The following is a 24,961-nucleotide window of genomic DNA, read 5'->3' on the forward strand; positions in this document are numbered from 1 at the left end:
CCTAAGTCTGTCCTCTCCAAAGAGAGCGCCCATGACAGGGACGCTGTGGCCGAGAACATTCGACGGGACCCACGTCCTGCCCTGCCTGCAGCTGCTGACGAAGCCCCGGGCTCCGCCGGCCCACCCCGAGGACAGGGGTCGGCCAGGCCCGGCAGCCCCAGGCGTCACATACGCACAAACGGCCCCCGCCTCGCCCCACCCCAGCTCGCTGCTTCTGTTTTACAGGCCCAGCTGCGTGACCAGGGAAGGAGCCCCAGGCAGCCAGCTTATGGGAAACCATACAGTGAAAGCATGACGCTCCTTTCAGGAGCGAGGCCTGGGGGCAGGTTACAGAGGCATCCCCCCGTGTGGGAGGTGCAGTGAGCAGCAGTCGCCCAGGAAGGGCAGGGGAGCCTCAGTCCCGGGGAGGGGGGCCCTTCCCCAGGGGAGGGGGGGCCCTTCCCCAGCAGGGGCTCAGGCCCACCGGGTCCGGGGGCCTACTCTGCTGTGGGGGGTGCTGCACGGGGCTGGCTGGGGGACAGTCTCCTGGTATGCCTGGTCCTCGGGCCAGGAGACGTGGGCAGGGGCCCTCCTGGCTCAGGGCCAAGGTCACGAGCGAGCCCCTGACTTTGTGGAAAAGGTCCAACCCTTCCATCACCACCAGGCCTTTCTCGGGGGGCCCAGCGCCCCAGGCTCCCGTGCCCGCCCCTCCGACCCAGTGATGAGGCACCAGCAGCCACGCCCTCCCCGAGCCCCCAGCTCCAGCCTGGCACAGTCAGAGGCCACGAAGCACCCACGAGGGAGGAGCCAGGGTGAGAAGGCAGGAGGGGTCTGGGGGAGTCATGGAGGGGAGGGGCTGCATGCTGAGGCCAGGGTGTGGGGGGGGATAAGAGGGAGCAGTGAGCCATCTGTGTGTACCTCAGGACCTCCGACAAAGAGGAGTCGCTGTCATCAGACCTGGGGGCAGAAAATTAGCTGGATTAGGGGGGAGGGGACACACACGAGGGAGTGAGCGGCAGCAGCGTGGGGCAGTCAGAGGGCGGTTATTCTCCGCGGGGGGGCGGGAGGAGAGGAGGAGGGTGCTGAGGGCAGCGGGGAGGGGGCCAGGGGCGCCCCCAGCTAACGGGTTGGGGGTGGGGAGGGGCTTCGGAGAGACGGGCCTTGCTGGTCCCAGGCTCTTGGCTGCCTCACAAGCTGGGGGCCCCTTTCCCCCCGGAGCGACGCGGTGACTGCTCTCACCCCTCCCAGGAGCTGCCCTCTCCCAGCAGGGACCTGCTGACCCCCAAACCTGCTGTCCCCGGAGCCTGGACAGTGCCCGGGAGCCGGCTCTGTACATGCATGGGCCCAACACCAGAGCCACCAGACAGGACAGGACAGGGCTGGGATGCCAGGCCCACCCAGAGCTGCTGAGAAGGACCTGTGACCGTCAGGGTATGAGGGCTTCCCGCTCTGGATGATGTGGAGGTGTCTGGCTGGTGGGGGGGCACCCTGGCTGGTATGTGCAGCTTCCTGACTCATGTGGGGGTGCCCTGGTTGTTATGTGGGGGGTGCACTGGCCAGTGTGGGGGCACCTTGGCTGGTGTGGGGGCACCCTAGCTGGCATGTGGGGGTACCCTGGATGGAATGTGGGGGGCACCTCGCCAGCAAGGGCAGCCTGGCTGGTATGTGCAGCCCCCTGACTCATGTTGGGGTGCCCTGGATGTTATGTAGGGGGTGTACTGGCTGTGTGGGGGCACCCTGGATGGTATGTGCAGCTCCCTGACTCACGTGGGGGTGCCCTGGCTGTTATGTGGGGGGTGCACTGGCTGGTGTGTGGGCACCCTCGCTGGCACATGGGGGTACCCAGGATGGAATGTGGGGGGCACCTCGCTGGCAAGGGTACCCTGGCTGGTATGCGCAGCTCCCTGACTCGTGTGGGGGTGCACTGGCTAGTGTGGGGGCACCTTGGCTGGTGTGGGGGCACCCTAGCTGGTATGTGGGGGTACCCTGGATGGAATGTGGGGGGCACCTCGCTGGCAAGGGTACCCTGGCTGGTATGTGCAGCTCCCTGACTCGTGTGGGGGTGCACTGGCTGTTATGTGGGGTCACACTGCCTGGTGTGGGTGGCACCCTGGTTGGTGTGGGTGGCATGCTGGTGGGTGTGAAGGTGCCCTGGCTGGCACAGGGGTGTCCTGGTTGGTGGGTGCAGCTCCCTGGTTTGTGTGTGGGGGGGTGTCCTGGCTGTTATGGGGGGGAGACACTGTCTGGTATGTGGGGGGCACCCTGGCTGGCATGCCAGTGCCCTCCTCCCACAAGGGAAGACAAAGTGGGTTCAGGGGAAGAGCAGTATTTTGCCCCAGGAAGGAGCATTTCTGTGGGGAGGGGTGGATGCAGGCAAGGACTAGCACTTGGTAGCCTGAGCTTCCCCAGAAGACACCAGCCCCCACCACCATCTAAAGAGATAGAGGAGCTGTTAGAGCCAAGAGGAGCCCACTGGGGCCGCAGAGTTGGGGGTGCCCGGGAGTGTTTGGGGCACAGAGGAGAGCGCAGGAGGCCCAGGCCTCCCCCTTCCCCAGGGCAGACCCCCACGTGTCAGAGGCCCCAGGTCTGGGCCCAGCTTGACGTCTGTGAGCCTCATCTCCTCTTTGTAATACAGGGAAGACGGTCCTCACGGCTGGTTCATGGCTGAGTCGCGTGTGTGCAAGCGGGGTGCAGCTTAGGGGCCCTCACACTGGGAGGTGAGCGTCCAGCAGGGGCGGTCAGCTGCGGGCGCTGACCCCTCCGTGTGACCGTAACAGGGTCTCCTTCTGTGGGGACAGTCCCCTAGGGGCCTGAGCAGGAGCGGTGGGGAGGGGGCGCGACTGAAGCTGGGGGAGGGGCCTCAGAAGAATCGGAGGCACAAGGGGCAGGCGGGCAGTTCTGGGGAGGCCCCCGGGTGCACGGCCGCAGCCCCACGGCCTCCTTCCTGCCCTCTACCGCGGCCCCCGAACACTCGGGGACGGGAGCGGCCCCGGCTCCGCACGGAGCGGGGCCAGCACGGCGTGTACAGGGTCTCCTGCTCCCCGCCCGCCCGCGGCGAGGGCCCGCCCACAGACTCCTCGCCCCGCCCTCAGACTCCTCACCCGGCCCCGCCCACAGACTCCTCGCCCCGCCCTCAGACTCCTCACCCGGCCCCGCCCACAGACTCCTCGCCCCGCCCTCAGACTCCTCACCCGGACCGCCCACAGACTCCTCTCCCCGCCCTCGGCCCCGCCTGCAGACTCATCGCCTGGCCCCGCCCCCGCCCCGCCCCGCCCTCAGACTCCTCACCCCGCCCTCAGACTCCTCACCCGGCCCCGCCCTCCGACTCCTCACCCGGCCCCGCCCACAGACTCCTCGCCCCGCCCTCGGCCCCGCCTGCAGACTCATCGCCTGGCCCCGCCCCCGCCCCGCCCCCAGACTCCTCGCCCCGCCCGCAGACTCGTCACCCGGCCCCGCCCACAGACTCCTCGCCCCGCCCCGGCCCCACCTCCAGCCAGCCCGTAGACTCCTCGCCCCGCCCCGGCTCCGCCTCCGGCCCTCCCGCAGACTCGTCTCCCCGCCCCATCCCCCTCGCCCCGCCCCGCCTCGCCCCACCCCACCCCGCTCCATCCTCAGACTCCTCGCCCCGCCCCCGCCCTTACTTGTCCAGCGCGGACCCTTGGCTCTGGTTACTGGTGAGACGAGAGAAGACGTTTCGGTCGTTGCGGGGCCGGGTGGGAGGGGACGAGGGAGGCGTGAACCCCACATCCGTGGACCTGGCAGGCGAGTAGGACAGAGTACCGCCGTCAGGAGCCACACCGTTGCCCGTGGGCCACCTACCACCTTTGGCCTGGTGGCCACCTGGTTCCGGGGCTGGGAATCCCCTGCTCATCGTGGCGCGTGTGTCAGCCCCGAACAAGACATGCGGGCCTCCCCATCATTTGCAGACATGAGGACCCAAGCGCACATGTCCCCAGCTGAGGTCGGAAGAGGCGGCCCTGCCCTCCTCACCCTGCACACAAGGGTCCTTTCCAAAGCCTACGTCGTGTCGTGATTTTCATATTTCTGTGCTTTTGCTGGTGATGTCACTGATTAAAACGGCCCCAAAGCTGCTGCAGGCCTGTCTGTGTGGAGTTCAAGGAAGCTGGGGCGTGATTGATGGAGAAAGCCCGTTAGATGAGCTTTCGTTCAGGTGTGAGCTCTATAGAGGGCTGCTGGCCCCCAGGTCAGTGCTAACGAAAGTGAAAGTTTAATTGCTCAGTCGTTTCAGACTCTTTGTGACCCTGTGGACTGTAGCCTACCAAGCGCTTCTGTCCATAGGGATTTTCCAGGCAAGAGTACTGGGGTGGATTACATTTCCTTCTCCAGAGGATCATCCTGACCCGGGGAAAATGAGTCAGTAGTATATATTAGATAAAGTGTCTTTCAGCAGAAACTCACATGCCGGGGTGATGGAAATGCTGTGACCTGAGGCCCTCAAGTACTCTGCCCTGTACTTTATGGGAACAATGGCTCAGGAATCACTAAGTCGGGTTCACAGTGAGGTGATAACAAGACACCCACGACCTCTCTCTTCGGAAGGTGGCCCTCGGGTGCAGCTCATCCTCTGCAGAGGGGACTCTCCCTCTGGAGAGTCCTGCCAGAGAGTCCAGCCTGCACCCCCCACCCCACGGCAGCTCCAGTGTGTTGACTCAGTCACGGGGGCGGGATGGTTTCTGGGGTCCCAGGTGCACGGATGTCCTGCAACTCCTCCCACCAAAGGCCACGGGGTGGGGCGGCGGAGGGGGCCTGGACCAGAGGGAGAGACTGGAGCACGTCTTCCTCCCCTCAAGGCAGGTGCACGAGGTCACCCTGCCCTCCACTGCTTCACAAGTGACCGCAAAGGCCACCAAACATCTCTGAGAATTAGGACGACCTAGAGAGGCGTCCAGCAACCTGCAGAAGCCCCGGGGGTCCCAGGAGCGGCTGAGCAGTAGGGGACCCTCCACTGTGCTGTGCCCCTTCCCCTTCTTGGACTGTCCTTATTCTCTCATGCTCCGCCAGCCCCCCCCTCCCCACAAGGACAAGACCTCCGAGGCCCCCCAAGAGCCCATGGCCCTGAGCGGGGCTGAGGCACGTTGGTCCCGTGACCAGCCCAGGCCCCTGCGAAGCCGTCCACACTGAGCTCACGGCAGTTGGCAGTTTTTAGCCTTGGCCTTGGCCACCACCTCAGGCACTCACGGAGGTTGTTTTCTGAGCCACAGCTGACAAAGGGGGGAAGGGGCCACGGCGGGGGGGGTGGGTGGTGCTGACGGAAGTGTACACGACAGGACCGGACACTGCTGCAGGGTTCAGAGCACACCCTCACCTGATGGGCTGCCCTCGGTCGTAGGACTTCCTCCGGGTCAGAGGGGACGTCTCTGCACCGCGAGACTGTCGGGGACTGGAACACAGGGCCCCGTGAGGCCTGCACCCACCTCCCAGCCCCAGCCTCCCACCACCCCCCACCGCTCCCTCCCTCCTTACAAAGTGCTCCCTCTGGTGGGGAGGCTGATGGTCCGCGAGACCTTGTCCCGGTAGTAGGGATCTCGGACTGACAAGCCCACGCCGTCCTCTTTGATCTCCACGAGGGACGCCAGGGACTTGGTGATGTTCTTGGTGGAGACGTCCAGCGGGGGGCCCAGGCACTCGGCCGACACAGCCTTCATCTGGGCGGACAGCTTGGGCTCGCCCTGCCACAGGAAGGGTTGGGTGGACCCACCTGCCCGGACAGGATGGTGCAGGAGGGGGAGGAGGCGGAATTCCACAGGGCAGACAGTGCTGCCAGAGGCAGAGCAGTGGACGGAAGGGCCCGGCAGACGTCACCCAGGCACGTCTTCCCAGGCGTCTGGAGAGGCCGAACCAACAGGAATGCCCTTCCCGCCCTAGACTTTGCAAGCAGGCGGACCAGTGTCCCCAGGTCCTCAGTACACCCAGAGGCTGCGCTCACATCTCTGCTCCTGGGTCCCAGCACTCTGCCTTCCCTCTATAATGCGTCCCGCTGGGGGTTCAGTCTAGCCTAGAAACCGCTCCCTGACTGCAGACCCTCATGCACAGTGACTGAACATCCGGGGCGAGGCTCTGATCAGAGCTGGAGGCGGTTTGGTGAGGAAGAGGGGGATTTCTGAAGGCGGGGCCTTGGGCTGTGGTGATGTCACTCCACCCGCTTCAGAAGGAAGGGGCTGTCAGAGGTCACACACCCGCCCCCCTCACCCCCGTTCCAGCTGAGACCCGTCTTGGCCCCTGCACCCCAGCTGGAGGCAGTACTGGGTTGGGGCTGGGGGCGGGGGCCGAACCACGGGAAGGCGGGGACCAGGCTGTGGGGAGCAGCCTGTCTGCCTGCCAGTGGGGCTCACCTTGAACTTGAAGTCATCGTGGCTGGTGGAGCCTTTCATGGTGAATGACTGGGAGAAGCTAAGGGAGAAGCCGACGAGGGTCAGGATGCTGACAGCTGGGATTCTGGCTCCTGGGGACTTAGACTCGTGGGTCCCCGGGAATCCCCAGGCCCTGGTTCAGCCCTCGGCCCAGCCCGGGGCACGTGCCCCCTCCCGACCTGGAAACTCACCTCCCCTCAGAGAACTCGGACACCTCCTCATCCGTGCTGGCATAGCCATTCTCTGTGGGGAAGGAGGGAGCTGGGGGTGAGACCCCAACCCACGGAGTGCAGGGAAGGTGGCCTCCCTCCCACCGTTCCTGGGGGTCAGACTGGGGCTTCTGGGGAGCACGGGGAATCGAGGTCCTCCGGGGTGGAGGGGGGAGCCCCGGGTGTCTGGGGACGCCTGGGGGGCCCATACCCTGCTGCACGTTGTGGATGAGGGCCTGCAGCTCGGGGCGGGCCTCGGCCTTGTCCCGCAGCGCCTCCAGGAGCACGTGGTTCTGGGAGGAGCCCGCTATGTCCGTCTGCCGCAGCCGCCCCTCCAGCAGCCGGATCTGTGCCTCCTTCTGTGCCACCTGCAGCCCCTGAGGATGGGCAGCGAGGCCTGGGGTCACCCTTCCTGGCCTGGTGCCGTGGGGACCCCCATCCCTGCCCTCCCAGCATCTGCGCCTCATAAGAGCTTGGAGGGCTTGCAGCCCTCACCCTGACCCGATCACAGACCCAAGACGCACCCCGGGCCCTTGGCTTCCCCCACATCCACGCTAGGGGCATGCTCCCCATGTGGCCTGAACTGTGTCCCCAGACACATACGCAGATGTAACCCCAGGACCTCAGAAGGGGACTGCATGTGGAAATGAGGGGCTTCAAGAGATGATCAGGGCTTCCCAGGTGATGCTAGTGGCAAAGAACCCGCCTGCCGGTGCAGAAGAGGTAAAAGACGTGGGTTCGATCCCTGGATTGGGAAGATCCCCAGGAGGAGGGCATGGCTGCCCACTCCAGTATTCTTGCCCGGAGAATCCCAAGGACAGAGGAGCCTGGCGGACAGGACTGAAGCTAAGTTGGCACACATGCAGGAAAGAGGTGATCAACTGAAAATGAAGTCTCTAGGGGCCCTAATCCCCGTGACTACTGTCCTTTATAAGAGGAGATCATGACACAGATACACAGAGGGGCGACTGCGGGAGGGGGAAGGCTGCGCCTGCAAGGCGTGGAGACAGGCTCCGAGGAAGCCGGCCCTGCCCGCACCTCGCACCTGGTCTCTGGCCTCCAGCCTCCAGGACTGGGAGGAGGAAGGTGTGCATTTAGGCCCCCGACCAGTGATGCTGGTCGTGACAGCCCAGCAGAGGAACCCCCTCCCGAGAGCAGAGCTGAGAGAGCTCCCTGGGGGACGGGGAGGGGAGGGTGGGGGAGGGCAGTTTCCTGCCCCGGCCCGGAGCTGCCCGGCAGGCACAGCCCCAGGGGAAGGAAGCCACCCGCAGCCTGGGCTCCATCGGAGCGGGCCTGGGAGCTGAGACGCACCTGCTGTTCCAGCACCAACCCCACCCCTGGGAGGAGCATGTCCATCTGTCTGCTCCGGCTGCCCCACCTCACACACACATGCACACAGAGACACAGAGACACACACACAGACACACGTAGACAGACACACACACAGACACACGTAGACAGACACACAGATACACACACAGACACACACAGACACACACAGACACACACACAGACACACATATGCACACACACACACACAAGCTGCTGCCTCCCCCTCCAGAGGCTCAGGCCCTGCTGTGTGTGGTGACCACACCAAGCCCCTGGCCACATCACCTCGTTAAAGCCGCACAGCCTGCCGTCACCCCCGCTTTATAGCGTTCCCCCATGAGTGACGCAGCTGGGCAGCCGGCTGTGAGTGCTCCAGCCCAGGCAGGCCCCAGAGGCGCCCGTCCCCTGGGTTGGGGCAGGAGGCCAGTGACCCACCCACCTTATCGATGGACGCCTTGAGGAAGTTGTCCAGCAGGAGGCGGGCTTCGGCCAGGGAGCAGGAGCTGATGACCACCGACGTGTCCGTGGAGTCCAGCTCCTCCTGGCGGGGAGGCAGAGGGCGCGTCACCCGGCTGCCCCGCCGCCCACCCGCGCCCGCCCGGCCCGCCCGGCCCCCGGGCACCTTGGTCTCCTCCAGCTGCACGATGGTGGCCTGGCAGTCGCCGATGCTGTCGTTGATGTAGTCGATGTTGGCCGCCAGCACCTCGATCTCCTCTGCCAGCTCCTGAAGCCCCTTCTCCTCCTCGGGGCTCTCCGCCTGCAGCCGCTCCCGCTTCCTGCGCAGCGCCTCCTGCAGGAGGGAGAGCTCCTCCCTTTTCTGGGGAGGCGGGCGAGGCCTCAGGCTGCTGCCCCCCGCGCCCGGGGAGTGGAGGGGGGACGGAGGGGCGGGCCCACCTTGATGAGCCGCTCCATGTCGGCCTCCAGATTGACGATGGTCATCCTCTGCATGACGATGTCCAGGATCCTCCGCTCCAGCGACTGCCACTTGAGCCTGGCGGCCTTGCTGAAGCTCTGGCTGGCCCCCTTCTTCTGGAACTTCTTCCTGGGGGGGCACAGGCGAAGGGGCCAGGGCGGGACCACTCTCAGCCTCTGCACTGTGCGGAGCCTCTCACCTGGAGCCTCCGAGGCCCCGCCCCGCAGCCCCCAAAGCTCAGGCGCCCGGCCTCCTCACCTGGCAGGGCGGGCGCCAGGCACGGTGGGCGCGGGGTGGCCCCCCAGGAAGTGGTTGATCTTGCGGTCCCACTGGCGCACGATGCTGGAGACGCAGCGGGCCCCCGATTCGGCCTCAGACGAGGTGGTGCTGGCTGACACCTCGGCCCCTGAGTCCAGCACGGGTGACTTCAGTCCTACTCGCCCTGCCACCCGCTCAGACATGGGCTTGGCCAGACGCCTCAGTGCAGAAACCTGGGGGTCCAGAGGAGAGGGGCCCACTGGGCGGGGTGCCCCCAGGCCCACGCAAAGGCCCAGCCTGGGGGTGCTAGGCGGGGAGAATACAGGGGCCGCTCCGTCCTGGCCTGGGTTTGGGATGGAGAAAGGGCCAAGGGGTCTTTGAAGTGAAATGAACAAAAAAGAGACTTCTCTTTTTAAAAACTAACATCTTGGGCATCCGGACCAGAACCCCTGCTCCCCCCGCTTCAGCGCCCCCACGGGATAACCCTGGGTCAGCACTCAGCGGGGGCGGGGGGGGGGGGTGTGGGGGCCGGGCAGGGGCCTGCACTCACTTCCTGAGTCTTCCTCCTCAAGACTATTTCCTGCTGCCTCTTCTGAGACTCCAGAGCTCGGATCTGAAACTGGGGGTGAGAAGGGGGTGGAGCCCTCGCTCAGGCACTGAGCCTGGTCCCCCACCCCTGGCCGGCTCCGGAGGGCAGCCTTGTGCTGCCAGAACTCACAGGGAAAGGGAACCCAGCATTTGGAGGGCATGTCTCTCGGCCTCTTCTCCCCACCAGGGCGGAGGCGAGGAGCCTGAGGCAGAGGGCTGGGCCCCGCAGGCCTCTCTGCAGGCTGGACGCTGGGGCTGGCATGCTGGGTCCTGGCCGGCGTGGGGCTCCAGGCCTGGCTCGGAACCACACAGGGACCAGGCTGGGTGCCCGCAGCTGTCTTGCCCTCCCGCGTGGGGCCGCACTTGCCTCCAGGCACCTCCTCTCTGCCGAGGACGGCCTGCCGGGGCCTGGGTGGTCAGCAAGGGCGCCAGTGCACGGGGAGAGGGGCCGGGGCCCAGAAGCGCCCTCACCTCCTGCCGCCGCTGCTCCTTCCGGAGCTGCGCGATCTCCCGGGTCCGCTTGGTTTCCACCAGCCGCCGCCGCTGCTGCTCCTCCCGCATCTGCTTCATCAGGGCCACCTGTGGGGGGTGGGGGCAGTGGCCGTGAGGCGGGGGGCAGTGCCTCGGGGCCTGTCCCCTACTCTCCGCAGAGCTTGAAGCTGACCCGCCCCCTGGCCAAGCTCCCAACAGGAACAGCCTTTCTGCCAGCCTGGCCGTGCAGGCGTCACCACGTGGCAGGTCCAGCGCGACCCCCACGGCTCTGGCCCTGGCCCCTGGCGGCCCCCACTTGTAGCCACCGCCAGGGCCCAGCCGGTGTGGGCCCAGCCTGCGTGGCCAGAGGCAGGCACTCCTGCCTGGATGGAGCTGAGCTGCTGTGGAGTGAGTCCCTAGGCCAGGCTCACAGTGACCATAAAAACCAGCAGCATGGATGGAGCCCACACTGCATGCCCAGACCCTCGTAACAGTCAGATGAGAGCGGCGGCACCACTCTTATTTCATAAACAGGATGTGAACCTCAGAGAGACCAAACGGCTTAAAGTCAGAAATTCAGCAATGGGTGGCTAGGCTTGTGGTCGGGGTCATTTTGCTTCGAAATCCAGCTCTTACCACGGCCGTGGGTCAGGGCAGGGCAGGCCCCAAGCACAGAGTCTGGAGCTGAGTTCCCGGCACAGAGGGCACTGTCAGGGCAGCGATGACCCGCATGACGGGGCACCCGGAGGCTCGTCTCCCTCTGGTGCACAGGCTCAGACCCCTCCCACGAGGTGGGCCATGAGAACCGGGCCGGGCGGTCCCTCCGCTACCACTGACGCCTCGGGCACCCCAGGAACATCACCAGCCTGCCCCGAGGACAGTCAGGAGAGGACCCGGCCTGGCAGGGAGGGAAGCTGGACGGGGGCCGGTGGCTGTGTCGGGGGAGCTGCAGGTGGGGGGGCCTCCCTGGTGCTGGGCCTGTGGGTCCGGAGTGAATGCTGCCCCAAAGGGCTGGGGCTGGCTAGAGCGAGCCAAGCCTCGGCTGGAAGCGAACCCGAGTGTGGGGGTGCAGCATACACCCCAACGTGGCGGCCCCCTTCTGGGGCCGGAGTCAGAGCCCGAGGCTTCCTTCAGAGGAATGTGTCTTCCGGGACAAGGGCCATCTGCCCAACTCCGCCTGTGTGGCTGAGCCCCACACAGGTCGTCACGGGGTGGCGGTCTCAGAGCTGCGGGAAGACTCCAGGCATGCGTCATCAGGACCCCCGGCGGCCCTTCTCTGGGCGTCCCCGCTCCCGAGGGCACCTCCGTGAGCACGGGCGCCCCTCAGCTGCAGTGGGAGGGTCCTGGCCACGGCGCTTGCGGCATCTGATCAGAGTCCATGCCTGCTGCCCCAGGTCCTTCTGACGAAACCCTGCACTCCTCCTGGGCATGCCCCCTGCAGGAACACTACTCCTGGGTACATCCCCCTGCGGGAACGGCCCAAGGGTGCTTTTCTCAGCCTCTCCCCCAGGCTCACAAGAGCTAAGTGAGCTGAGCAGAGCAGGGGGGTCCCCGCTGAAGGGCCAAACAAGCTGAGATTGAAGCCCAGGAACACGCAGGGATCCTCTGTACTTCCCACATGTCGTGGGCATTATTACATTAGTATTATTTTTCCAGGCTTCAGAGCCACAGGAGGATCCTCCCTCCTAGAGGTCTACAGTGGCGTCACCTCCCCTGAGATGATGCCAGGGCACCTGGAGAGGCTTAACCAGGGGACCTGCAAGCGGACAGAGAGAGGGCGCACACCGACTTCCCGGGCGATCCGCTCCACGAACTCCAGTTCGAGTCCTGAAGGGCGACAACCAAGGCCCAGGGCCTCCCTCCTGCCGCCAGAGGGCGCCCGCTGACCAAGTCCCCCGCATCCTCGGAACCCTGGTCGGTGTCCGCAGGTGGAGGCGGCCCAGACCCGAGGACTCGTGCACTGCGCGCGGACTGGAGACCACTGCACTGGGCGGGGTCCCTGGGGGTCCTCTCCGGACCCTCTACTGGGAAAGGTGCTTTCACTCTGGACAACGCTCGAGCTAAGAGGACAAGGTTCAGGAGCAGGGCAGTTGAAACAGGCAACGTCAAGTGTCAAGACGAGCATCCACGCTGACAGTGACGGTTATTTTTAACACGGTAAATGGATTTTTAGGGCTTCCCTGAGGCTCAGACAGTAAAGAATCTGCCTGCGATGCAGGAGACCTGGATTTGATCCCTGGGTCGGGAAGATCTCCTGGAGGAGGAAATGGCATCCCACTCCAGTATCCTTGCCTGGAGAATCCCTATAGACAGAGGGGCCTAGCGGGCTATACAGCCCATGGAGTTGCAAAGAGTCGGACTCGACTGAGCAGCTAACATTTTCTTCACTTTCAAGTGGATTTTGAGACTACACCCCGCCTCCCATGCCCTCAGCCCGCCCCTTTTAGCCTTCTTCCTTCCGGCCCCGCCCCGCCCCCCGTGGCCTTCATCTCGGCCCCGCCCCCAGCCCCACCCAGGCCCCGCCCCCGGCCCTTACTTTGGCCTTCTTCATCTCGGCCACCTCGGCCTGCAGCTTCTTGAGCTCCCTCTCGTAGCGAGACTGGTTCTTGAGCAGCCGCGCGTGCTCCTTCTGGGCGGCCTGCAGCTTCTGCAGGTCCCGGTTCATCTCCCGCAGCCTCTTCTCGTAGTCCGCCTTGATCTTGTTGGCCTTCTCCTCCGTGTAGCACTCCATGGTACCTGCGTGCAGGCCGGCAGCGTTGGCGCAGGTCCCCGGCCCCGGTGCCCTGGGCTCGGACTGGGCGCGGGGGAGGTCTCACTGGGCGATGTTGGTGAGTCACACCCTCCTCAGCCTGTTCCGTCTGGTGAACAAGGAGGGGCTCGGACTAGGAGACACCCAAGGATATTCTAGGGGCCTTGAAGAAGTGATTCACCCTGAGATCTCTGAGCCGAGCTCGCCAGCTTCCCAGGAGGGGCCTGAGGACCAGGTCCGCTGGCCCGCTTCTGACCCATGATTGGAGGAGAGGGCTGGACCAGCGGGGAGGGGAAGGGTTAATAAGAGAAGGCAGAGTGACAGGGGCTCCGGCAGAAGAAACAAGCCTTCTCCACCCTTGACCTGATCTGCCAACAGACATGGCAGATTAACAAGTGCAAACCCACCCCTTCACCCAGCAGTCTTCTTCATCTCAGTATCTACCATCGTACCTGGAGGCATCCTTGGCTCCCCTCTCCTAATCTCCCACCAATCAACCAACAAAGCCCTTTGTCGGCATCCTCAAAATGTATCCAAGATTTGACGGCTTCTCAGGGCCTCCTGCCCACACACCGCTCACCAGAACCTCTGTAACAGTTGCCCAGCAGGCCTCAAGCTTCCACTTGTGTTTCCCTGCACAGCAGCTGGAGCGATCTCGTCAGAATGCTTTCAAAATCTACATCACCTCTCTCAGAGCCCCAGCTTCCCATGTCCCTCAGAGAATAAGACAGAAGTCCTTAAAACGAGCGGCACATCCAGCCACATCTCTCTTCTGACCTCCTCTGCTGCTGCCGTGCCTCCCACTGTGCCCGGTCACCGGGGTGCCCCCAGGGCCTCAGCATGTTCTGTCCCCTCTGCCTGCAGTGCTCTTCCCCTCCCTCATTCTCAGACGCCAGCTTCTCAGCGAGTCTTCCACGACCATCCTTTACAACTCGTCCAGCCCTCCCCAGCACGCCCTGCCTCCTTCCCTGCTGCTTCCTCCCATGGCACTGGTCACCCCTGACACGCTATAGAGTCAGCCACTTCCTGCCGTCTGCCTCTCCCCACTAGAGCGCTCGCTCCAACATCTCTGGCACCTAGAACAAGGGCCACTCTGCAGGACTATTCCACGGACGCTTGCTGAGTAAGTGAATGTGTGAGTGAGTGAATGAATGAATAGTAACAGGGTGAACAGGCTGAGAGTGATGTACGTAAGACACATTGTGAGAAGCAGATTTGTAAACGGAACCAAAGGAAACATCCTAGGAGAGAATTAAGGAAAAAAAGACTGAGGGGTGTCACCTTCATGTACCTGGTGATAGAAAGGATTCTAATATGTATGGTGGGGCGGGGCCTCGTGGTGGGTGGGACGGGGTTCGCAGTGGGCAGGGCCTCGCAGGGCAGGGCGGGGCCTCACTGAGGTTCTGCAGCACGCGATCGCGCTCCAGCTGGGTGTCCCGGATCTTGTTCTGCAGCAGGATCAGCTTCTCCTCGTACTGGTGCTTCAGGGTTTGCAGCCGCCGCTGGCTGTTCTCCAGCTCATCAATCAGCTTCTGCTTGATTTCTATCTCGCACGTCAGGTCGGCCAGGTCCGCCTGATAGTTCACCTCTGTGGGCGCAGAGACAGGCTGGCTGGGGTGCTTGGGGCCCGGGGTGAGCGGATGGGGACAGGGCCTTCCTCTGGCCAGCCGTGACCACTCAGTGACCAGCGGCGAGAGGAAATAACTCATCCCACGGTGGGCAGGGGCTGCCTGGTGGGGACACCCTGAAAGAGCAGCCTGGAAGTGCTGGGCTGGGCCCAGGACCTGCGGGAGCCCGGCGTCTCACCTGCCCCTGCTGAGCCCCAGAGGCTGATGTCCACTCGCTGTGGACGACCCGGGAGGCAGCGGGCTGCAGGGGAGGGAGGATGCAGAGCAGCCGGCAGGACTCTGGGTCAGAGCTGAGGGACACACAGCCTGCTTAGAGGAGTGGGCTTCGGAACAGCCAGGCCTCGGTCCAAGGCCCAGCTCTGCATCCCCCACACCCAGGGGTGGGCCACCAACTTTCGTGGGACTGCTCTTCAGTGGTGATGAAGGGAGGGGGTCCTAACATGTCCCTCCAGGGTGGTCATGTGGACAGCGAGGCCGGGCACGTGAAGGGTTAAGTTCAGCTCAGAGCCCGGCACCAACGCGTGCTCAGTAAGTTTCTGCTATGATGGGTTGCATGTCTGAGCTCCTGCCTAGACGTCGGACATCCACTGCCCCGAGCAGTTTCTCTGGGTCCCCACGGAAGGCAGCCCCGCCTCGGGGTTCCCCGCCCGGGAGCACGCACCCTTCTCCTCTGGGTCAGAGTCGGAGTCCACCAGGCTCTCCTCGCTGCCCGAGTCCTCGTCCTCATCCTCGCGGCCCTCCTCCTCCTCACAGCCGCTCTCTTCTCGCTCCTCATCCTCCTGGGCGCCAGGCACCGTCAGGAGGGCGGGGAGTGGGGTGGGCCATGGCCGGGGGGGCTCCCTCCCCACCCTCATTCCTGGGAGAGTCCCACCCACTCCTCCCAACAGCCTGGGCAGAGCCCCTCCAGAGCAGCTCCTGCCTGCATCACCTGACTGGGATGCGGGGCTGAGGGAGGGACGTCACCACGGCGGCCAGTCAGATACCAGGAGGCACACGGACCCACTGGAGGCCGGCCTGAGCCCTCCCCCACCCTGCACGAGCGTGTCTGTGGGGACCCTCACCTGGGCAGGGACATGGGGGCAGCTTGGGGGGGCGGGGGTCCCTCACCTCCTCGGCATCATTGTCATCCGTCTCCTCGCTGTTCTCTTGTTGGAGTTTTGCCCTCTTTTTGAAGGCCTCTTTCTCTGGGCTGCCCAGGAGTGAAGGGTGGACAGGTCAGGGGACTAACCTGCCCTGAGTGATTGCAAGGGTGCGGGCTGGGGGGGCAAGAGCTTCAGGCACTGGGTGGGGCTGGGCTCCTGCTCCGCAGGGATCCACTGCTCTTCCCTAGCCCCCAGTCCAGAATTAAGCCAGGTGGGATTCCCCCCCCCCCCTCCTCGGGAGATGCCCAGCACTCGGCAGTGGGGGCTTCTGTCCACAGCGGCCTCGTTCGGTGAGTCCCCAGGCCACCAGGGTGTGCACGGCCCCTGAGCACGGGGCCCTCGGGCTGCCCGGGGAGCGCCTCCCCTCACCTCTTTCTCCGCTGCCTGACCTCCTTCTTCTTGAGCCGCTCCAGGTCCTGCTTGGCTCGGCGGATGACCTCAGAGGCATCCTCCATGGAGCTGGCCGGGGTGACTGGGGACGCGCCCAGGGAGTAGGGGCTCCGGGCCGAAGCCCGTGAGAGGCTGCGACGCAGGGACTCGTTCATGGCCTCGCTCTCCAGGAGCTTGGTCCTGCGGGGTGGGGGTGGAGGTGAGCGGCTCTGCCTCGGTCCCGGGCTCCCAGGCGTGCGGGCGCCCACTCACCGCAGCTCCTCGATCTCCCGGATGTAGTTCTGGATCAGAGCACCGATGGCCTCGTTGCCGTCTCCTGCGGGGATGCGGGGACACAGGGGGCAGGGACAGTTAAGAAGGTAAGTGCAGGGAGGCCCTTCAGCTCCAGGCTGTGGTCTCCTGTCAGTGCCCCCAACAGGGCAGGGCACACGCCCTTGTCCAAGGAGTCTCTATCAGAGAGGAGCTTGTCTGAGGGCACAGAGACCCGGGCGCTGCTGGTAACAGCGAGATTGGAAACAAGCAAATGTCCATCAACAGAGGCTGTTACAGTAAATCACTCACCACCACCACATATGGAACACTACATGGCTTAAGAGAATTAAGTGGGCTTGTGTGTTTAACACAGCATCATGCGAAGTGGAGCATCACAGCACGTGAGATTGCGTTTACAGAGAAAGGAAAAGCCGGCTGCCCTGTGAGCCCCATGTCCCGGGCTGGTGTGGGGGCAGAGCCCGCCTGCTGGCGCTCTGAGCCTGCCTGGTGCACCCGACTCACCGGCCTTGGCCAGGAGCAGGTTGGCCTCCTGGCTCATGAGCTGGGTGACGCGGTTGTTGATGGCGTCGATGGCCTCCTGCATGGCCTTCACCCGCAGGCGCAGCGCCCCGTTCTCCTTCTGCAGCAAGGCATTCTCCCGGAACAGGTCGCTGTAGCCCTCAGCGCCATCCTCCCCAATCACTCTCTTGCCCTGGGAGTGGTGGGTGGGGTGGGGGGGCAGTCAGGGATGGGGTGGGGGGTGGGGGGGTGACGATGCTCTTCACAACCACCCCCGCCTCTCCTCCCGCACGGCAGCCCTGCCAGCTCTCATCTCCCAGGGCTCAGACCCCTTCCAGGGCTCCCATGACAACAGAAAGTCCACATTTCGTGACTAGCCATTCCAGACCTTCACAATCTCACTCCACCTCCCTCTCCACTGCTCAGCTTCCTGTCTCCACAAACACTAGCCCAAGGGCCAAAACCCAGAGCCAGGGGTGGGCATGAAGGAGGAGGGCAGGTGTAAGACGGCCGGGCGGGGGGACTGCGGCAAACAGAACTGCACTCAGTCTGAAAGGGGCCACCCCCGGGCCACTCCAGCCAGCCCAGTGCCACCCTCCTAGAGCTTCAGAGTCTTAAAGAAAACAGAAACTCCCTAATTTTCAGAAAAGTGGCAACTACCCTTGCATTCTTTTCAAGCAAAGGGCCAGTGAAACCAAAACCCACTTGTGTGCAGGTTCGGGCCAGGGGCCGCTGCTGGTGACTTCTGCCTCAGTCACATAGAATGGGATGCTTCCCCAGAGCGCCTCGTTTTCCCTTCTCTGTTCCTTTGCTCCTAGCCTGTTGGCACCCGAGGACGCCCGCCCCACTTCCTTTTGCTGGTATCTCACTTGTTCCCATAATGAAGGCTCCTCTTCCCTGAGGCCCTCCCTGACCACCTGAATGGGGGGCCAGCCCTCTCCCCTGCAGCAGCCCCGGGCACGCTGGGCCACTCGTGGGGTCCCGCCAATTGTCCTCACGCTACTGTGCTGCAGCCCGAGTCTCCTCGGGTCCAACACACTGCACGCAGCAGAGTAAACCCCGCAGAGCGCCGGTCCTACGCGTGAGACCCTGCAGCCGGGATGTTTCTCTTTGACACTGTAAGTGCTGAGAGCCCCGACGGTGCTCGGGTCACTCGGTGAGCCCGGCCCTGGCCACCAAGACTGGCAGGCGGTGCGTGAGGCGGGTGGGAGGGGGCGGGGCCTGGGAGGGCGGGGCCTACTCACCGCCTTGTACTCCATCAGCTCCATCTGCAGGCGCGCGATCTCGGCCCGCAGCGCGCTGATCTGCTGGCTGGTCTTGTCCTGGTTCACCACCACCTTGTTCTTGATGTTGCGGGCCCGGTTGGCGTATTTGAGCGTGTTTAGCGTCTCCATGAAGTCGCGGTCCGAGGGGCTCACGCAGGCGATCATGATGGTCTGGCTGGGGAGTGCGGGGGTGTGGAATGAAGGTCGAGGGCACGGGCCGGCCCGGGGGGCAGGGGCATCACTTCGGAGCAGATCATGCTCCAGGCAGGGGGCCCTCAGGACCTGGGCAGAGCCTGGAGCTGGAGCTCCACACCTCCTGGCCTGGGTCTCCACTCCAGCAGTGGTGACCACCGCGATGCTGTGATGCAGCCTCAGCGTCCCCTTCAGGCTCTAGCACCTCCTTCAGAACACCCCTCCCTGCCGTGCAGACGACGAAGCCCGGTCCGACCGTAGTGGCTGGGGGGGCACCTCGAGGCCTGCAGCCCACAGGGCTGGGCGGGGCCCTGTCCACTGAGCCGCCCGCTCCAACCCGGCCACCGGCAGGCCCCTGCGCTCCCCTGCCCGGCCCAGGGTGTCAGCGGGTACCTGTTGCCGCCCAGTGAGTCCTGGAGGAGCCGGGTGAGCTTGGAGTCCCTGTAGGGCACGTGCACCACCTTCTTGCTCTGGTCCCCCAGGGCGCTGATCACGTTGCCCAAGGCCAGCTGCAGAGACAGACCGGTGCTCGAGAGGCACTGGGGGAGGACCAGTGAGCCCCGAGGGGGGACCTGGCCCGCTGACCCCAGCAGCCCTCAGGCTCCCTGAAGGTTGAGAGGCAGATGTGAGAGTTGGTGACAGCGGGCAGTCAGGGTCAGGGCAGCGGCATGCCCTGGCCAGCAGCTGGCCCAAGGCGGGCCTGGGGAGGGTCCGAGGCTGAGCCGTGCTGGCCGCCACGTGCCTACCAGCCCACAGTTGATGGAGATGCCCTCCTTGGCCCGCTCGCCCGTGGCCCCCGTCCGCTTCAGCCGCTCGGAGCCGGCCAGGTCCACAAAGTGAAACTTGGCGGTGAGTGTCTCGTACTCGCTCGCAGGAGGGGCGCCATCAGGAAGCCTGCTCACAGCCTCATTCACCTGCAGGGAAGCCAGCCGGCATGGGCCTCTCTGCTCCCAGCCCCTGCCCTCAGGCCCTGGGGGGCAGCATGGCTGGGGGGCCTCGCGCACACAGAGCATCAGACCACGTGCACTGCCTGCTTCTCCCCCACCGAGAGGAAGGCCGCACACAGAGCATCAGACCACGTGCACTGCCTGCTTCTCCCCCACCGAGAGGAAGGCGAGTCCTCAAGCGGCAGGGTGAGCCCGAGTCCGGGTGTGCTGGCCCAGAGCCCGGGCTCCTGCCCGCGGGTGTCTGACTCGGGCTCCTCACCAGGTCCGGCCGGGCACACAGGCGCGTCTGACACAGGTGGATGGTGAAGATGGCGTGGGAGCGGGAGCTCTGCACGTTCATCTGGGTGCTGGCCGTGGTGCGGGACAGGGCGCCCTGCTTCAGGCACTGGATCAGCTGCGGAGGGGCGGACATCAGGGCCTGCAGCCGTGCGGCCCGGGGCCACCCCCCACCCACCCCCCGCGGCTCCGCAGTCGCTCACCTCCTCCTGTGAGCTGATGAGGCGCGAGGTGACGCCTGTGGTGTAGATGCTGCCGCTGGCGTCCTCGTGGATCTTGATGTTGGACTTGCGGTGGCGGGCGTCGGGGTCACGGGCGCTATCGAAGAGGTCGAGGATCTCCTCGTTGTAGAGCTGTGCGGGCAGGAGATGGGGCTGGGTGTACGCGGGCATGGCCGGGGCCCCTGGGGCTCTCTCCAGCCACACGCCAGCTCTGCTCTGCAAGCGTGGAGACTGGCCCTGGGAGGCTCCCCAGCCACCGCGGTTCTCCTGGGGCTTCAGTTCTGGGCTCTTTCCCCTGCACAGCAGCTGGATCCTGGGCAGAGCCCACGGAGGCAGCAATGAGTGCCCCGCCCCGGGGGCTGAGGACCTGGTGGGAACAAGAGGACTGAGTCCTCCCGCAGACAGAGGATGTGATGTGATGGGGGAGAGGGGCCAGGGACGGGTTCCAAGCGGGGAGGTGGGGCTCATGGAGAGCTGAGCTGAGCTGGGGGGGGTGAGGGATGGAGAGCCGCCTGTGACCTGGCTCCCGGTGAGCCTGGGGACACCACTCTGGGAGGCGGCCTGGCCAGGAGTGTCCCCCCTTTTCAGATGGTCTCAGCTTTGGAGACGCCTGTGCTTGGAACAGCTGGCCGAGCAAGTTTCACCTGCTGGAATTGTCACCAGGCAGGGAGCTGGGGCGGGGAGCAGAAGGGACTAGCAAGTGGTCAGCGGCCAACAGTGGCCTGTGTAGGGCGGGGGCAGGTCCCAGCCCGCGGACATCCGAGGCTTTGATGGCCTTCAAGGGACAGAAATACCCCACAGGAAGGGGAAGAGGAAACGGAAGGCCCTGGTGCAGATGTGGGGCCTTGGTGTCTGTGTCTGTCAGGACAGATGCACAGCAACATTTAATCCCTGTGGGTCACCCTTGGGCGTGGGCTTTCTAGGTGCTTAACTGCTCTTTGGGGCTCTCTATGCCAAAAGGATGGAGAAAGGAAAAAACCAAGAGAAGTTTATAGAAATACACAGTGTGGGACACACATACACACAAACATACACATATGCATATACACAAACACACAGATATACACAGACATACACGTATACACACACACAGAGACATATACAGTGTGTGTGATCAGTCGCTCAGCTGTGCACGGCTCTGCAGCCCCATGGACCATGGCCCGCCAGGCTCTTCTGTCCATGGGATTCTCCAGGCAAGCATACTGGAGTGGGTTGCCATTTCCTCCTCCGAGGGATCTTCTTGACCCAGGGATCAAACCCGGGTCTCCTGTGCCTCCTGCATTGCAGGCAAATTCTTTACCACTGAGCCACCTGGGAAGCCCATACATACAGAAATATACATGTACATACATACCTACACATGTACACACAAACATACACACACACACATATGTATACAGACACACACATACACATGCCTACACGCACATATATAAATACATACACAGACATATACATGCACACACACATACCTACACACGTGTACAGACACACACACACACACACACACACACACAGGCAGACTCTATTAAAAGCAAAAGTCCAGAAGGAGAAAGAGCAACACCCAAGCCTAAAGCACAGGCCCCCCAAGGGGACAGCAGTGCACATGTGCCCAGAAGGGTGCAGTGCTGGGGAGGCAGAGGTGGACAGGGAGACCTGGAGAAGGCTGGGGCCACATCCTTCCCTCCGAGGACACCCTGGACACGGTCAGAGCCCAGGGTGACCCCACACCCAGCCATCGCCACGGGGCCGGGGTCCCTGGGACTGACGCTGCCCGCGCCAGGAGGCTGGGAGCAGGAGGCTCGCCACGCCTGGCCTCGTGAGAGGTGCTGAGCCCACGGCCCTCCTGGGGCCGCTTCTGAGAGGCCTCTGGGCAGGCCAGGGGTCCCCTCCTCAGACCCAGAGCCCTCAGCTGCCTCCCCGGGGCTCAGCACCATGAGCTCCTCCCAGAGAGAGGCGGGGCCAGAGGCCAGAAAGGCCCCCTCCGGAGAACCCTGCTGCCCTGGGGTCAGAGAAGACTGGGAGGGTCAGGAAGGACCTCAGCCAGAAAGGGAAGGCAGGGCCCAGCGGAGGCCAGAAGGGATGACAGCCAGAGTCCTCACTGTGAGCCAGGCCAGCGCGTCCTCGCCAACCTAGGGCCCCCGGGATAGGGCGCCACCGCTCCCACCAGGCGGCAGGGCTGTGATCCGTCCGTGTTTGCAGGGAGCCCACAGGTTCTCCCTGACTCGAGCTCCGTCGGGGGCAGGGAGCCCCTTCAGGGTCCCGCGGGTGGGCCTCCAGCGCCGCAGAGCAAGGGGCCCTCCTCCGCAGCGGGGACCTCATACCTGCGATGCCTCCGCGGCGCCTTCTGCCGCCCCCCCCCCCCACCCTACCCCCGCCTATCCGCAAGGCCACGGACCTCCAGGAACTGGGCGCTGACTTTGAACTCGGGCCCGGCCACGCCCTGCTCCTGAGCCCGCCGCTTGCGCTCCGCAATGCCCCCGAAGAGGTGCGCGATGGCCCGCGGGATGATGCCCTGCTCCTCCTCCGCCGTGGCCACGTCGAAGCCGGTGCCCATCGTGTACGTCTTCCCGGCCCCCGTCTGTGTCGGCAAAGTTAGGAGGGCGTTACCCAGCACTCTGGGAGGCGGGGCGGCGAGCCCAGGACCCTCCCGGCCTGTCCTCTCCGCCCGATCCCAAGTCTCAGCCAGCAGCGCCCCAGTACCCCCTGGACCACGGACGAGACCCCGGCTGCGTCCCAGCTGCCCCACGGGCGGCTCTCCGCCCTCAGACTGGGCGGGGCCAGAGGGACCGCAGGCGGAGAAGGCGCTCACCTGCCCATAGGCCAGCACGGTGGCGTTGTAGCCCTCGAAGCAGCCCTCCACGAGCTTGCTGACGCAGGTGGAGTAGATCTTCTCCTGCCAGGTGTCCAAGTCGAAGACAAAGTCATAGGTGAAGGCCTTGTCCTTCCCCAGGAGGACCTGCGGCTCCCCGGGGGTGACCGACGTGCAGATGTGACAGCCCTCAATCTTCTCTTTCGACAGCTGGGGCCGGATCCTGCCCGGGGCGGGAGGGAGTCCTGGGTCAGACGGGCTGGGGGGTGGGAATGCAGCCACCCTGCTGCCCGGCCGGCTGGCCAGCGTCTGCCCCCAGGCCCCTCCTCTCCCAGGAGGGGGAGAGGGAAGGAAGCACAGCACGGGGGCGGCCGTGTGGGGCCTCCCTGGCGATAAGTGATGACAGTGTCCACGCCGCCCACAGCGGCAGCTGCTGGCGCTCTTATTTATGTAAGCATGCATTCTGGCTGCGCTGGGTCTTCGTGGCTGCACATGGGCTTTTCCTAGATGCGGAGCGCAGGCTTCTCGCTGCAGGGGCTTCTCTTGTGGCGGAGCATGGGCTCTAGGCGTGGGGCTTCAGGATTGCAGCCCATGGGCTCAGAGGTTGGGGCCCGAGGGCGCCATAGCTGTGACGCACGGGCTCAGCTGCCCCATGGCATGTGGAATCTCGCCGGAGCAGGGATCGAAACATGTCCCCGCAGTGGCAGGTGGAGTCCTAACACTGGACCATCAAGGAAGTCCAGCAGCTGCTAACGTTTCATAAGCACCCTGGGTATTGAATCTACGTTAAAGGTATTTTACCTAACACGAATTCACGTATTCTTCACCATAAACCTGTGAGGTATGTATTATTTGCTGGCTTTTTACTGAGAAAACAGAGGCTGGGAGAGTTTGACTTTCCCAAGATTGAGCAAGAACAGAACATGACAGGTCTGACTGACATCAAAACACTCGCTCCTGACTGGTCAAGGAGTCCCAGAGTCCGGGTCCGTAGAGACGGGGGTGGGGTGAAGACAGCTGGCCCCTCCTGGAGGCAAAGTCCAATGACAGCGAGGGAAGGAAGGGCCAGGCCTGGCTGCTCCCTGGGGTCGGCGGCGGGGGGGGGGGGGGGGGGGGGGGGGAGTAGGGGGCGGCAGCGGCTGCGTTCCGGAGGAGACCAGTGCCTCTGCCCAGCTCTGCGGGGGCTGCAGGGGGTACCCCCAGCTCCAGAAGGCCTGCCCCTGATGCCAGGGGGTCAGTCTCAGGCACAAGCTCTGGTTCCTTTCTTGGAGCCAAGAGGGCCGGACCAGGCAGGACCCTGCAGGGCGGGTGGAGGCGAAAGTCAGAGAAGGGCAGGGACCCCCAGCAGGGGCGTCCGCCACAGGAGGGGCCTCCATCCCAGGCCCTGGGGGCTCCCCGGCACAGAGGAAGAGAAGGGGCCCCAGGGCGAAGTGGGGCGCAGCGTGGACAGTGGGCAGGGCCGTCACCAGCCCCTGCCCCTGCCCCTCTTGCAAGCAGCCGCTGCTGGAGGAGGTCCCCATGGCAACCGAGAGAGAGTCAGTGAGCATGTGCGTGGATTGGCAGAGAGCACCTCCTGATGCCTGAATCTCCGGGCGGGGGGTGCTCGTGGGCTCACACAGCCAGCCCCTCAGCCAGACTCTCACAATGAGCTACTTGTCAGCACCCCCCGCCTAAGCCAACATTTACGGAGAGAAGAAAGCGTGTGAGGGCCAGCCCGGGGCGCCTCCCTGCAGAGCTGGCCCCCAAGGGCCATCCTGTCTCCGCCTCAGGCTGCCCAGCCCCGAGCCCCCTCAGGGCCCGGTGAGAAGCCCCAGGGCATGCGGCCTGCGTTCGGCTGTGAGGGGGGATGAGAGGATGGGGGCGGGGTGGTGACCTGGGCTTTCTCCAGGACTGGTCCTCACACCACCGAGGCTGCAGGGGCCGGACACCCATAGAGATGACCACCCCGCTCCCTGCTCCATCCAGCCGCTGCGGGCCAGGGTGAAGTGAGACCTCAGCTCCCGTCTCCCCAGGCCAACTTCTGGCTGGGAGGGGCGCTGGGAACCCCACCCACCCTTTCTGGACCTACAGACCAGACACTGGACCCGCCAGTAAGACGCCCGGGCCGTGGCACTCCCACCTGGACCGCTGGTGGCCGTGGCTGACACAACCACGCCCGAGCGGGACACTTCGGTCCCCGTGGCGGACAAGGAAACAGACGGTGCCGGCCAGGGGTGGTGGGGTCCGAGGGTGGGCAGGAAGGGCACCAGGGGCGGCGGGGTCCAAGCCTGGGCAGGGCGGGCTCCACCCCCCCACCCCCGTTCCTGTGTTTTGTGCAGCTGAGGGGCAGGGCCCAGTGTGCCCAGGGGAGAGCAGACAGCTAGCTCAGAGGGCACTGGGAGCTCAGGCCTGGGGGCCCAGGGTGTCCGGGGCTCCCAGGGGGACCCGGCCACCTCTGAGGCCCCTGCAGT

The 24,961-nt window shown here is 64.7% G+C and overlaps 1 protein-coding gene across 4 annotated transcripts in view; it reads right to left on the reverse strand.

The window, feature by feature from the left end:
* The window catches only part of KIF21B (kinesin family member 21B), a 43,082-nt gene that overhangs the window by 7,889 nt on the left and 10,232 nt on the right, over positions 1–24,961 (reverse strand). For 2 of the 4 annotated variants that reach the window (XM_043923378.1, XM_043923374.1), the window contains exons 2-28: positions 22,512–22,734; positions 22,098–22,280; positions 19,682–19,831; positions 19,462–19,596; positions 19,002–19,169; positions 18,649–18,764; positions 18,043–18,238; positions 16,802–16,991; positions 16,280–16,343; positions 16,007–16,207; positions 15,603–15,684; positions 15,157–15,274; positions 14,264–14,455; positions 12,655–12,854; positions 10,119–10,226; positions 9,610–9,678; positions 9,060–9,292; positions 8,783–8,930; positions 8,511–8,705; positions 8,328–8,429; positions 6,771–6,936; positions 6,542–6,593; positions 6,333–6,390; positions 5,464–5,669; positions 5,306–5,380; positions 3,621–3,734; positions 898–936 (exon numbers count right to left, since the gene is read on the reverse strand). In XM_043923378.1, the coding sequence (XP_043779313.1) occupies positions 898–936; positions 3,621–3,734; positions 5,306–5,380; positions 5,464–5,669; positions 6,333–6,390; positions 6,542–6,593; positions 6,771–6,936; positions 8,328–8,429; positions 8,511–8,705; positions 8,783–8,930; positions 9,060–9,292; positions 9,610–9,678; positions 10,119–10,226; positions 12,655–12,854; positions 14,264–14,455; positions 15,157–15,274; positions 15,603–15,684; positions 16,007–16,207; positions 16,280–16,343; positions 16,802–16,991; positions 18,043–18,238; positions 18,649–18,764; positions 19,002–19,169; positions 19,462–19,596; positions 19,682–19,831; positions 22,098–22,280; positions 22,512–22,734 (3,783 nt within the window). The remainder of the gene's footprint in view (positions 1–897; positions 937–3,620; positions 3,735–5,305; positions 5,381–5,463; positions 5,670–6,332; positions 6,391–6,541; positions 6,594–6,770; positions 6,937–8,327; positions 8,430–8,510; positions 8,706–8,782; positions 8,931–9,059; positions 9,293–9,609; positions 9,679–10,118; positions 10,227–12,654; positions 12,855–14,263; positions 14,456–15,156; positions 15,275–15,602; positions 15,685–16,006; positions 16,208–16,279; positions 16,344–16,801; positions 16,992–18,042; positions 18,239–18,648; positions 18,765–19,001; positions 19,170–19,461; positions 19,597–19,681; positions 19,832–22,097; positions 22,281–22,511; positions 22,735–24,961) is intronic. The other 2 variants (XM_043923379.1, XM_043923377.1) reach the window with 1 other exon arrangement.

The sequence above is a fragment of the Cervus elaphus genome, chromosome 14, assembly GCF_910594005.1.
Source record: "Cervus elaphus chromosome 14, mCerEla1.1, whole genome shotgun sequence".
Lineage (NCBI taxonomy): Eukaryota > Metazoa > Chordata > Mammalia > Artiodactyla > Cervidae > Cervus > Cervus elaphus.